Source organism: Dendrobates tinctorius, unplaced genomic scaffold (genome assembly GCF_039654945.1).
Source record: "Dendrobates tinctorius isolate UK_male_01 unplaced genomic scaffold, ASM3965494v1 ptg000155l, whole genome shotgun sequence".
NCBI lineage: Eukaryota > Metazoa > Chordata > Amphibia > Anura > Dendrobatidae > Dendrobates > Dendrobates tinctorius.
Genome location: NW_027361822.1, coordinates 23,706,893 through 23,721,985, shown reverse-complemented (window position 1 = coordinate 23,721,985; position 15,093 = coordinate 23,706,893). Strand labels below are relative to the sequence as shown.

The window sequence follows — 15,093 nt, the reverse complement described above, 5'->3', positions numbered from 1 at the left end:
CCAAATTTATTATATACCTCAGCTAGATATACTTCAAGTTTCTCTGGAACTTCTTTCTTGCTGTGAAGCAGATGGACAACTGTATATCTTGAATGATCATCAATAAATGTGAGAAAATATCTCTTCTTCCCAGGAGTCTGAGTGCTCATTGGACCACAGACATCTGTATGTATTAAATCTAGTGTCTGTTCTGTTCTTGTAGTACTTCTCTTAGGAAAAGCTTTTCTAGACATTTTCCCTTTGATGCAGCTAGTACATTTCATTATCTGCTTACATAGATCAATTGTAATGTCCTCAGCTAGTTGCTTTTGAACTTACTTCCTTATTGCTTCTGGGTCTCTGTGTGCTAGGCGCCTATGCCATACATGAATGCAGTTATTGTGCCTTTCTTCCTGAGCAGTGTACACACACTCTTTGCATTTAAGCTGGTAAAGTTCATTTGTGATTTTTCCTTCTGCTAGTGTGTGGCCCTCTTTTGAGATGATGCAGCTATCATGCTTAAATGTAACTTCATTTCCTTGTTTTGTGAGTTTCTTCACAGATAGTAAATTACTCTCAAGACTAGGCACATAGAGCACATCTTTTACTGGGATCTTCTTGCTTTGTGTTGGTGAGATTTGACAATCAATATAACCATCTCCTATACCTTGTGAAGTCATGTAGCCATGATCACTTTCTCTGACTTACTTTGGTTAAGCTTAGAAAAGAAGTCCCTGTTATTAGTCATGTGACTAGTTGCTCCAGAGTCTATACACCATGCATGCTTTGATGTATTTACACTGACAGTAAATGCAGTTTCAGTATTCACAGAATCATTTTCTGCAGACACAGCACTTTTAACCCTTTGAAGACTGCTTTGCTTTTTCAGCTGATTCATTCTAGCTTTCCAGACTCTGCAGTCGGCTTTCAAATGTCCTGATTTCTTGCAAACAAAACATTCACGTGTTTCTTTTAGGTGCTTTCTGTTATCATTTAGATTTTGTGTCTGTAAAGCAGATTCTGCATCGCATGTCCTGCTGTTTACACCTTCCGCTTTCCGCTTATATTCATCTATGAGCTTCCCTCTGACATACGCCAATGTAAGCTCATCATCTGGGAGCGCATCTAGTGCGGTTACAAGCGTGTCATAGTTTTCTGGAAGACCACTAAGCAGTAATGCGGCTACATGAAAGTCCTTCAAATCTTCCCCAATGCCTCTCAGGCATTCTACAATCTCTAGAATGCTTGTTATGTAGTCCTGCATATCCTGGCCATTCTGTAGTTTAGACTGGTACAATTTTCTCATGAGATAAAGTTTATTGCTTAAATTTATCTTCTCATGCACCTTTTGCAGCTGCTCCCACATTGCTCTTGCAGTTTCACTTTTACACACATGCACAATCTGATCATCATCTATACTGAGTGATATGGTACTTTGTGCTTTCTGATCCATCTACTTTAGAAGCCATTAAGTCGTGGAAAGCACCCTATATGTCCTGGATGGGACGAAAAAATCTTATCAAGGGGTTCATCCTACCCAAGTATAGCTATACATCTAGGATGCTACCCATTAAAATCCCAGACACGTTCATCCAAAAAGTCCGATCTCTTTTTGGGAAGTATATATGGGGTGGCTTAAAACCTAGAATAAAACTATAACACACTTTCCCTACCTAAATATAAGGGGGGCATGGGAATCCCTGACCCACAAAAATACCACGCCGCGGCAACTTTGTCGCTGCTAATCGATTGGATGAGAGATAGTAACCACAAATTATGGACAGGGATTTCGAACGAGTCACTAACAGTACCAATATCTACTATTCTTCACTCAAACACGGTTTTTGCAAAGAAAGATCTTTCCCCAAATGCAATAACAAAAAATTTGATCAAGACTTGGGCCAAATTCTCATCCTCACTAATGCCACTTCCATCACCTCTGCTAAAAGTAAGGGACCTACCTGGCCTTTATTTAGACCGCCCTTTTATTAAGGACACAGACTCTTTACACAAGATATACGAAAGTCTAGATGCTTTCATGGAGGACGGTGCGATCCTCCCGCTGCAGGATTTACAAACAAAATTCCCACACTGCCATATTACCTTTCTCTATTACAATAGGCTCAAAAACGTGATTAGATCGTATTTAAAATCTGGACTTCCGCACAGAGAATTGACCGCTTTTGAAAAGTTGTCTCAGAGGAATAAACCAAAGGGAGTGTTGAGTAGGCTCTACCAGTTGCTACTAGCTCACTCAACCTCTGTTAAACGAGCGTATATATTGAAATGAGAAAGGGACCTTGAGATTAGATTGCAAGAATGGGAGGTTGAAAAGATATATAAAAATTCGCATGGCCCTTCTGGTTGTGTCAGGGTCCAAGAAAATTCTTATAAGGTCCTTACTAGGTGGTACACCACCCCTGACACTAAAAAGATAGGCAGCCTGATGCATCCTCTAACTGTTAGAGATGTTTCAAGGAGAAGGTATCATACTTGCACATGTGGTGGCAGTGCGACAAAATTCAACCATTCTGGAGAAAGGTGCTTAAAATTACAGCAAGACTTTGTCAACTTCCAAACCCCCCATCCCTGAGATTGATCTTTCTTAACTGGTCAAGTGATATTGCACAGTGTAAACACAAAAAAATTCACGTTTTTGTTGGCAGCAGCTAAAATGCTTATACCCTTACATTGGCTATCACAGAACTGCCTTACTCTGGCAGAATGGTTGCACAAAGTAGACCAACTATATCACATAGAAGAAATAATAGCTAGCACGACCTTTAAGCTAGTTAAATTTGGTTTGACCTGGGCGCCGTGGACACTCTTTAGAGAAACAGATGAATACTTAAAACTACTGAATTCTCAGTAAATTTTATTAATTTGCCCTAAGAACAATTAAACTTAGAGCAACAAAGGCTGACTAACCAGACAATTAGGGCAAAATCCCCGCCGACTGGACACTACTCCTGACTGGAATTTCTACCCCTACTCCATCCCACCCTTAATTACTCCCCACCTTCTAAACTTGACTTCTCTTTTACTTCTATTCTTTCTGCTTAGTTTAAGGTATGTGCTTCGTTGCGACTGATGTGTACAGACTCACCTGTGTTTTATGTCAAGGATCGTGTATTGGACTTACGAGTTAAAATATCAAAACTTGGACAGAACCTGTCTGGCCCGGTATATAGTAAAATGCAACAAGTAGTAAAATATGAGATGTTAATATACGTTCAGTAAAGACAGACTGGAAACTCATGTAACTAATGATGCTTGATCATACTAGTCGCATGTAATGTTATTCCTTATAGTTAAAATAATGAAAAAGATGTTTAAAAAAAAAAAAAAAAAAATTTGGGTTACAAAATTGTGCTGATGTAAAGTAAACATGTGGGAAATGTTACTTATTAAGTTTTTTGTGTGCCATATCTCTGTGATTTAAGGGCATAAAAATTCAAAGTTGGAAAATTGCGAAATTTTCAAAATTTTTGCCAAATTTCTGTTTTTTTCACAAATAAACGCAAGTTATTTAAATGAAATTTTACCACTGACATGAAGTACAATATGTCACGAGAAAACAATGTCAGAATCACTGGGATCCATGGAAGCGTTCCAGAGTTATTACCTCATAAAGGGACATTGGTCAGAATTGTAAAAATTGGCCCGGTCATTAACGTGCAAACCACCCTTGGGGGTGAAGGGGTTAACCTATTTAAAATTATGCTGATGTAAAATAGACATTTGGTAAATTTTATGAACTATTTTGTGTGATATAATTATCTCACTAATAAAAATTTAAAGTTGGAAAATTGTGACATTTTCAAAATGTTGCCAAAATTCCAATTTCCACAAATAAACGCAAAAAATATTGACCAGCATTTACGGTACTACCAGCATGAAGTATAATATGTCAGAAAAAATAATCTCAGTGTTCCAGAGTTATTACCACATAAAGGGAAACTGGTCAAAATTGATAAAATTGGCCTGGTCAGGAAGGTGAAAACAAGCTCGGAGGTGAAGTGGTTAAATATAAAACTGTAATAAAATATATCTGATTGCTTCTTGTTTCTTACACCATGAATACTACTCCGGTCCCTATCTGGTTTACTTTTTCTGGTGAGACGCACGCGAGTAAGTAGATATGTCAAATGAGTGGCGTATGAAACACAGGTCTAAATAAATCGGGGTCTAAGACTTTGTTTTACAAAATCCAAGGTGTAAAATTTTGAGGAAATAAGTTCCTAATGATAGTGAAAACCTACTATACTTCGCAGAGAAAGTGCTTTTCAAAAAATTGATTTCAAGAGATGTTCCTACAAAGAAGGAATGGATCGTAGATGTAAATAGGAACTTGCACCATGGACATGTTTATTATTGTAATGTACAAAAACAAAAGACATTTCTTCAGACATGGAGACTGGGGATTTAAAGAAATAGTAATGGATGGCAGATCAATGAGATTGCGTGTTAGGAAAAAAGAATATTGTTTTTTGAGGGGCAATGGGGGAGGGGATTCGCAACACTCGTGTCCATATAGTGAATATATAAATATATAACAATATGAAATTATGAAATATTTAATGTTATATTGTTTTTTAGATAAGTCTATTAGGAACTACATACATTTTAATTCTAATGCTAGTTCTAAATAGCTTTTCTTTATCATTTACTTATTTGTCATTACTTTGACTGTCTCTGTTATGTGTTTTCTTGTAATTTGTAAAAATATATGGTCTCTCCCCGTGTTGAGTTTTTTGATGGACAACTAAAAGGGATTTTTGTTTGAAACATTTCCCACATTCTAAACATGAATATGGCTTCTTTCCTGTGTGAGTTTTCTGATGTCTAGCAAGATGTGATTTAACTGCAAAACACTTCCCACATTCTGAACATGAAAAAGGTTTCTCTCCCGTGTGACTCCTTTGATGGACAATTAAATCTGATTTCTGACTAAAACATTTCTGACATTCTGAACATGAATATGGCTTCTCCCCTGTGTGAAGTTTTTGATGTCTAACAAGATGTGATTTATTTGCAAAACATTTCATACATTCTGAACATGAAAAAGGTTTCTCCTCTATGTGAGTTCTCTGATGTATAACAAAACTTGATTTCTCTGCAAAACATTTCCCACATTCTGAACATAAAAATGGTTTTTCCCCTGTGTGAATTCTCTGATGGCTAACTAAATCTGATTTTTGTCTAAAACATTTACCACATTCTAAACATAGATATGGCTTCTCCCCTGTGTGCGTTCTCTGATGTTTAACAAGATTAGATTTCTGTTTGAAAGATTTCCTACATTCTAAACATGAATATGGCTTCTCCCCTGTGTGAATTCTTTGGTGTGTAAGAAGCTTTGATTTAGTTGAAAAACATTTCCCACATTCTGAACATGAAAAAGGCTTCTCACCTGTGTGAATTCTCTGATGGACAACTAAATATGATTTATGATTAAAACATTTCCCACATTCTGAACATGAAAAGGGCTTCTCCCCTGTGTGAAGTACATGATGTCTATCAAGATTTGATAGATTTGCAAAACATTTCCCACATTCTGAACATGAAAATGGTTTACCACCTTTGTGAGTTTTCTGATGGATAACTAAAGCGGATTTTATTTTAAAACATTTCCCACATTCCGAACATGAAAAAGGCTTTTCTCCTGTGTGAATTCTCTGATGGACAACTAAACTTGATTTCCAATTAAAATATTTCCCACATTTTGAACATGAAAATGGTTTCTCTCCTGTGTGAATTATCTTGTGTCTAACCAGCTTTGATTTCCGTGCAAAACATTTCCCACATTCAGAACATGAAAAAGGTTTCTCCCCTGTGTGAGTTCTCTGATGGACAACTAAAATTGATTTCCGATGAAAACATTTCCCACAATCTGAACATGAAAAGGGCTTCTCTCCTGTGTGAATTCTCTGATGTCTAATAAGCTTTGATTTATTTGCAAAACATTTCCCACATTCTGAACATGAAAAAGGCTTCTCCCCTGTGTGTAGTTTTTGATGTTCAACAAGAATTGATTTATTTCCAAAACATTTCCCACAATCTGAACATGAATATGGCTTCTCCCCTGTGTGAATTCTCTGGTGTTTAATGAGAGTTGATTTATCTACAAAAGATTTCCCACATTCTGAACATGAATATGGCCTTTCCCCTGTGTGAACTCTCTCATGTCTAGCAAGCTCTGATTTTTTGTTAAAACATTTCCCACATCCTGAACAAGAAAATCTTTGCGCCTTTGTGTGAATTTTTTTGAGTGTATAAAAAGACATTTTGAAGGAAAAATTATTTCTATTTTCTGCACTTGAAAATGGCTTCTTTGCTGTAAGAGAAGTTTGATTTTTAATACCACTTTTGTGACTTTTATTTTTCTTAATAGTCTGTGATGAACCAGAAGATAAAACCTGTTTCAAATGATCAGATGATAGATCTTCACCGTGAAGGATTGATGACATATCTGGTATAATGGCATTCACTTCAGTTATTTCTTGTGTGATATCAATGTCATCTGATTTAAAAACTGAAGATGTCACTTGTCCCTCTGATCTTCTAGCACAATCATCTGCCAATAATAAAGATGGTTATTTTTTAAAAAAAAATATATTTAACAATTATGTTTTTATAGCATTTCTAAAATATACGGTACATAGAAATTGCAAATTATATAGCAAAATTAAATTTTTTTACTAAGACAAAAATAAGTTTACAATGCAACAGTAGCCCATGATGTTTGACCCTCTTTGTTCATTCTACCTCCCAAATACCAGAATAATACGACGTCACCAAAAAATGTTATGTAGGCCAAATTATACCAATAATAGTTTCTACTCAGCCCACAAAAAACAAGACCACAATTATGTCCGTCATTTTTCAATTTTAAAATAGAGGGTTTCCACATTACTAGAAGCTGAAAAAGTGTTGAAAAGAAACATGGCTTTAATAAGCCAAATGAACAAAATCCATGCTCCTTGAGCAAAATGGCCCCGTCTCTTCTGTTCCTTGCCGCGTGCCCAAACACTGCTATTGTCCACACTTTTAGCATTGCTTTAGTGGGAAGAACCCACTTAAAAATTTATGGTGTGCATGTTTCCAGAAGAACAAGCTGATCACTATGAATTGGGCACAAAATGGCATATTTCCAGTGTTCACTCTGCAACATGCAACAAAATTTCTAGAAAGTGCCTGTGGTGTCAAAATAGTTCATGGAAATGGGGAAAGGTGTCAATTTATTTAATTTTCTACTGTTCTGGTTTCTACTTTTCATGCAAAATAAGGGGTCCACAAATGGTGCCTGCAAACTATTCCAGGAAAATCTGGGTTCCAATAGCTAAATGGCGCTTCTTCCCTTCTGATGCTGAACCAGTAAGACATTGTCAAATTCAGGAGATGCTGCAAAATAAACTGTGAAATCCATTTTTTTCTATCCTCTGTCAAAATGATGAAAGTTGGGTTAAATCTACATTTTAGTTAAAAAAATATAAATTTTTAATGTTTTGGTCACCCTCAGAGCATAGGAGAGCATGGCTTCAAAATGAATTGTGAATCAAGGCCGTGAGAAAAACAGCTGAAAATATCTTCCTCCCATTTGCTCAATGACCCCTCGCTCAGCACAAGGTCTGTGGTGTAGCCACTTCTTTTGAAGTGGTCTTTACCAATATGAAAGAACAAGTATGGACCAATATGAAACAACAAGTATGGACAACAACAAGTATGGACTTCAAAGCAAAATGGCTCAAAGCCCCAGACTTTGCAGGGCCACATTACCACAAATGAATATTAAGTTTTTAGTGACGGGTGTAGGTTTTATCATGGCAACAAACACAACACGTTCACTTTCGTTGCTGTGTGAATTGCCTATTAGGCCAGAATTAATATCGGCCAGATGGATAAAGTTGTATATGCCATGTCTCATATGCACATATAGTGGTGGGCAGGTAATTTTCCCAATGGGTCACATGAGACTCTGACTCTTCTATAGGTCCGAACCATCAAACCATATATATGATCATTATTATTGTTTTACATTAAATTTTATACATTTATATTGAGCAGAATTAGGTGTGCTGCGTTGGCTTATGGTAACATGTATGGTTATCAGTAACAGATATTCAAAACCATTTAATTTACTGCTTTTTATGAAGTTTCTAAAAAAATAAAAAATCATGAGGCATTTATTATTCAGCCTATTATTCAGCCTTTGTACTTGATCAACAGCTCCCAAGTCCAAACACAATATGGTGCCTTTACAGAGCCCCTCAAACAGTATGTCTCCACACAAACCCCACAAAACACATCACACAATTTGATGTCCACCCACAGGCCACAAAATAGTATGATGTTCCCACAACGGTCCCATACAGTATGTAAACCCAACACATGTTGTCCTCATATACCCCCCCACACAAAGTGTGCTGTCCGGTCAAAACACATTACACAGTAAGAGGTCACCACAAACTCACCAACAAAGTATGATGTCCCCAACAGTCCCCCAAGTAGTGTGATGTATCTTCATAATACTTCAAGTAGTATAATATCCATACAAAGCCCTCCATGCAGTGTGATGCCCCCACTTAGCCTCCATGCACTATGGTGTCAGCACAAATCCCTGCTCACAGTATGATATTGCCACAAGCTTAAAAGAATTTAAAAGAATAAGAAAAATCACTGACCTAACTACATTTCCCTACTGCTCCGGTCTGTACAGTGTATTGAGGCCGCACAGCTGGCATGAGTTGGTGACGTCATCGTGCCTCCTGTGTTCTCAGACACACAGGCTCAAATGGTGGAAGAGGGATGCACCCTGCTCCACTATTGAGATGCAGATACTGGTGAAATTCTGAAAATGGTCAAGAGGCACCCAAGTGGTGAGGGACACCACTGGTCCCAATCCTTTGGCTGTCCCAGTCCACTGGCCGGACAGAAACAGCCAGATGGCTGTAATTTTTCCAGGTCTGTACTAAAATAATTGTGATCAACAATCAGCAGTTTTGGGTAATTAGGGTATGTGACATGATTGCACTTGATAATCCAAACTATCGTAGAAGCTAATATTTTCTGTCATGTGATTATCAGGAAGAAATATTAGACATTTAGAGAGAACTTTTAAATACTGTCCACTAAACCCAAGTTGCATTCACATGTGATGAACCATTGGAGCTACTAAGAATTCTGACAAGTATAGAAAGTATTAGTGCTCTGCACTTCAGCAAAGATGGTGCAGTAATCTAAATTTCTTAGGATCAAAAGTGTAATGGAGTTTATGACTTGGAGTGAAGCCATGAAACCAGGGTTACCAGCCATGCCAACGCATCTACTGAAAATGTTAATAAATTTATATTAGAAACATCAACCTCGCACAGCTTAGAGATATATCATGGCATCGGTTTAATTTTTTTTGTGTAGTTTATCACAATTCTCTTTGAAGTTAGTCTGTTTATTTCTCACATAAACTGAAAAGTCATCTCTGGACTCTTTAATATAAGCCAGCACTTCTGGCTGCATCCAAGCCTCGGGGGTTAGTTTGCATCTTAATTTTGTGGCGCACATCTTAACTACAGTATGCTACAGTATATCACAACCTTATATCAAACAGAAACCTCCAAGGTCTGGATATGGATGGAAATCCTGGCCTTTAGCGAAGGCTAAATGAATGAAAAAAGCATATACAGAATGGGAGGAATAGGGCTAAACAACAGCACATGTGAAAAAGACTTGGGTATACTAATACATCACAGACTGAATATGAGTCAACAGTGTGATGCAGCAGCAAAAAAGGCAAATGCAATTCTAGGATGCATTAACAGAAGCATACAGTCTAGATCACGTGAAGTCATTATTGCCCTCTACTCCTCTTTGGTCAGACCTCATCTGGAATACTGTGCCCAGTTTTGGGCACCACATTTTACAAAAGACATCAACAAACTGGAGCAAGTTCAGAAAAGAGCGACCAGAATGGTGACCGGTCTGCAAACCCTGTCTTATGAGGAAAGGTTGCAGGATTTGGGAATGTTTAGTTTGCAAAAGAGAAGATTGAGAGGAGACTTAATAGCGGTCTACAAATATCTAAAGGGCTGTCACATTGTAGAAGGATCATCTTTATTCTCATTTGCACAAGGAAAGACTAGAAGCAATGGGATGAAACTGAATGGGAGGAGACACAGATTAGATATTAGAAAAAACTTTTTGACAGTTAGAGTGATCAATAAGTGGAACAGGCTGCCACGAGAAGTGGTGAGTTCTCCTTCAATGGAAGTCTTCAAACAGAGGCTGGACAGACATCTGACTGGCCCAGGAGGTCCCTTCCAACTCTACGATTCTATGATTCTATGAAGACAGATTTGCAGCGAGATATGATGGAAAGAAGATCGGAAGTTGGCCAGCAAGCAGCATGGCGGCCCAAGAAGTAAGCGAGGAGATAAGTATTAGATTTTTTTTTACTGGCCTTGTTCCACCTTACATACACATTTAGGTTCCAAACAAACCTACAGTGAAGAAAATACCATATTTTTCGCTTTATAACACGCTCCGGATTATAAGACGAACCCCAAATTTTGAGGAGAAAAATAAGAAAAAAATATTTTTTAATAAAATGGTGGTGCTTCTTATAATCCTTGCATCTTATTGCTTACCGGGGGTGGTGGCTATGGTGTAGCAGGGTCCCAGGGTCGCTGCTGGAGGAGGCAGGAGTGGGGTGATGCTGCAGGCCGTAGGTAGGGATGAGGGACGCTCCGATGTGCGCCGCTGCTGCGGGGGTCTTGTGCTGCTGCGGTGTCTTGTGCTGCTGCGGGGTGTCTCCGGGTGCCCGTTGGTTGCTGGCCGGTGCTGCGGGTGTCTCAGGTGCCCAGCAGTGCTGCGTGTGTGTCTGGCGCTGCCCGGGGCTCTGCCCACATTTTGTGACAGGCCGGAGCCTTGGCATTTCCACGGTTCCCTGTGTGTGCGGTGGTTCCGGTAAAAAATGGCCGCCGGCGCTTGCGCAAATGTGATATCGGGACCAAGATCTCGAGAGATGAGATTTCAGCGCTGAGATCTCATCTCTCGAGATCTTGGTCCCGAGATCACATTTGCAAATGCGCCGGTGGCCATTTTTTACCGGAACTACCGCACACACAGGGAACCGTGGAAATGCCGGGGCTCTGCCGACATTTTGCGACAGGCCAGCGCCGGACACACATGCAGCACCGCTGGGCACCAGAGACACCCGCAGCACCGGCCAGCAACCGCTGGGCACCCGGACACCCCCGGATCATGGCCTTTGGTAAGGCATGTATGCTTTTGTATGCTTTTTGGGGGAAAAAAGTGCATCTTACAAAGAAATAAGTATTTGACCACCTACCAACCAGCAAGAATTCTGGCTCTCACAGACCTGTTTTCTTTATGAAGTTCACCTAGTCTGCACTCATTATCTGTATTAATTGCACCTGTTTGAACTCGTTACCTGTATAAAAGACACCTGTCCACACAATCACACTCCAACCTCTCCATCATGGCAAAGACCAAAGAGCTATTCAAGGACACCAGGGACAAAATTGTAGACCTGCACAAGGCTGGGATGGACAACAGGACAATAGCTAAGCAGCTTTGGTGAGAAGGCAACAACTGTTGGCACAATTATCAGAAAATAGAAAATGGAAGAAACACAAGATAAATATCAATCTTTCTCAGTCTGGGGCTCTATGCAAGATCCCGCCTCGTAGTGTATGGATGATTCTGAGAAAGGTTAGGAATCAGCCAAGAACTAGATGGAAGGAGCTGGTCAATGACCTGAAGTGCTGGGAGCACAGTCTTAAACATTACAGTTAGTAACACACTACACCTTCATGGATTAAAATCCTGCAGGGCACGCAAGGTCCCCCTTCTCACGTCAGCACATGAAAAGACCCAATTGAAGTTCGCCAATGACCATCTGGTTGATCCAGAGGAGTCATGGGATAAGGTCATGTGGTACGATGAGACCGAGATAGAACTTTTTGGTATCAACTCCACTTGCTGTGTTTGGAGGAAGAAGGAGGAGTACAACACCAAGAACACCGTCCCAACAGTAAAACATGGTGGAGGAAACTTCATAGTATGGGGTGCTTTTCTACAAAGGGGACAGGACAACTGCACCGTATTAAAGGGAGGATTTATGGGGTCATGTATCGCGAGATTTTGGCTAGCAACCGCCTTCCCTCATTAAGAGCACTGAAGATGGGTCGTGTCTGGGTCTTCTAGCATGACAATGACGCAAACACACACCCAGGGCAACTAAGAAGTGGCTCCGTAAGAAGCATTTGAAAGTCCTGGAGTGGCCTTGCCAGTCTTCAGACATGAACCCAAAAGAAAATCTTTGGAGGAAGCTAAAACTCAGTGTTGCTCAGCGACAGCCTCAAAACCTGAAAAATCTGGAGAAGATCTGTATGGAGGATTGGGTCAAAATACCTGCTTCAGTGTGGTGCAAACTTGGTCAAAAACAACAGGAAACGTCTGACCTCTGTAATTGCAAACAAAGGTTTATGTACCAAATATTAAGTTCTGTTTTCTATTGTATCAAATAATTAATTTGCTTTTTATTGTATGAATAACTATGTAGAAATCATACAATGTGATTTTCTGTCTCTCACAGATGAAGTGTACCTACGATAAAAATCACAGACCTATCCATTCTTTGTAGGGGGAAAACTTGCAAAATCGTCAGTGTATTAAATACTTATTTGCCCCACTGTATGTATTTCGTAACCAATAGACTGCCCGTATTTACTGATACAAATATTAAAAGAAGGACTTCTTAAGGGTCCGATACACATAGCGATATCGCTAGCAATATCGCTGTAACGTCACTGGCTTTGTGACGCAGCAGCGATTTTGCTAGCGATATCGCTACATGTGATACTTACCTCCGACCGGCTCCCCCGCTGGTTATTGCTGATCGCGCGAGAACGTCCTGGGCCATTTCTCGTTGTCTGCTTCCTGCTGGGCTTCCTGCTGTGTCAACGAGCGACTCGTGGACGCGGGCGGGAGGACGTCTTCATCGCCTCGTCTGACAGGTAAGTAGCGACCGCCGACCGCTGCTATGTCGCTGGTGAGATCTGTCTGTTTGGCAGCTCACTAGCGACCATTTAGCGATGCACCAGTGAACCTGACCAGGTCATATCGTTGTCGGGATCGCTGGTGCATCGCTAAGTGTAACGGTACCCTTATACAAGCAGGATTAGAGGATTCAGATTTCTTTCCTTATCTGCTGATAAGACGTTCTCTTCAGTCTTTATGTGTAAGTGGGTTTAGAGCTGGCTCAGGGATAGGAAACAAAGAATGGTTATTAATGGAGCACACTCGGACTGGGTCACGGTTAGCAGTGGGGTACCACAGGGGTCAGTATTGGGCCCGCTTCTTTTTAACATATTTATTAATGACCTTGTAGGGAGCATAGAGAGTAGAATTTCAATATTTGCAGATGAGACTAAACTCTGCAGGGCAATCAATACAGAGGAGGCCAATTTTATATTACAGGAGGATTTATGTAAACTAGAAGCTTGGGCTGATAAATGGCAAATGAGCTTTAATGGGGATAAATGTAAGGTCATGGACTTGGGTAGAACAAGCAAGATGTATAATTATGTGCTTAATTGTAAAACACTGGGCAAAACTGTCACTGGAAAAGACCTGGGTGTATGGGTGGACGACAAACTCCCATTTAGTGGCCAGTGTCAGGCAGCCGCTGCAAAGGCAAATAAAATAATGGGATGCATTAAAAGAGGCATAGATGCTCATGAGGAGAACATAATTTTACCTCTATACAAGTCACAAGTGCAACCACACTTAGAATACTGTGTACAGTTCTGGTCTCCGGTGTATAAGAAAGACATAGCTGAACTGGAGCGGGATGCAGAGAAGAGCGACCAAGGTTATTAGGGAACTAGGGGGGTCTGCAATACCAAGACAGGTTATTACACTTGGGGTTATTTAGTTTGGAGAATCGAAGGCTTAGGGGTGATCTTATTACAATGTATAAATATATGCGGGGACAGTACAAAGACCTTTCTAATGATCATTTTTCTCTTAGACCTGTGACGGGGACAAGGGGGCATCCTCTACGTCTGGAGGAAAGAAGGTTTAAGCATACTCACAGACGCGGATTCTTTACTGTAAGAGCAGTGAGACTATGGAACTCTCTGCCATATGATGTTGTAATGAGTGATTCCCTACTAAAATTTAAGAAGGGACTGGATGCCATTCTTGAAAAGTATAATATTACAGGGTACCGTATTTTTCCGACCATAAGACGCACTTTTTTCCCCCAAAATTTTTGGGAAAAGTGGGGGGTGCGTCTTATGGTCGCAATATACTAACCTGCGATGCGGTGGTGGCAGCGGGCGGGGCTCTGCGGTGCGGGGGTGGTGGCGGGCGTGGCGGCGGGCTGGGATCCGGTGCAGGGGCGGCGGCTCCGCCAGCATTTCCTCGCAGCCCGGAGGCCCCCGCACATCCCTTGCTGGCCGCTGTCAAATCTCGGCAACGACATCTCGTCCCCCGAGATCTTGGGACGAGATCTGAACCCGCGCATGCGCCGTCCCCGGACCGGCGGCCATCTTTCCGTCTGATGAACTCCCTCTGCTGGTGAAGAGAGGTAGTGAAATTGATTGGGTTGGGAAGAACCTGTCATCTAAACAGGTGGAGCCTGATTGGACACCCGGAATCACTGAGTGGATATAAGGCAGCCGACGCCCTACAGGGGTGCTGGTGATCCTTTCTGCTCTGAGCTCTTGCAAACCAGTTCAGTACCTGTCTTCTGAAAGCTAAGTATTTGCTCTCTTATTTTTCCATGAGATATTGTCTGTTTACTTAGTGTTTGTGTTCTGCCTGCCCTTGTTGGTACAGGCTGAGCTCCATTTTTGTCTCTGGTCAAGTTGTTCTTTTGCTCAGTCTTCAGAATATACCTGAGTGCTGATATAGTGTTTTTGAAGTCTAGTGACTTCAGGGCCTTTTTTCTATCAGACGTGTTGGACATTATTTTGGCAGAATTTTTGCGGATTGCCGCCAGCATTTTTTCTGTTCTTTCCTATTTAGTTAGTTGGGCCCCATCGTTTGCTCAACCTGTCTTTCTGTCTGTGTTTGTGTTTTCATCTG

General features: G+C 40.5%; 1 protein-coding gene across 2 annotated transcripts in view; it reads right to left on the bottom strand.

The window, feature by feature from the left end:
• Positions 1-2,837: 2,837 nt before the first annotated feature.
• Positions 2,838-15,093, bottom strand: part of LOC141051032 (uncharacterized) — a 36,859-nt gene continuing 24,603 nt past the window's right edge. For both annotated transcript variants that reach the window (XM_073547830.1, XM_073547831.1), the window contains exon 7: positions 2,838-6,556. In XM_073547830.1, coding sequence (XP_073403931.1) covers positions 4,650-6,556 — 1,907 coding nt within the window. In that variant the 3' untranslated portion in view covers positions 2,838-4,649. The remainder of the gene's footprint in view (positions 6,557-15,093) is intronic.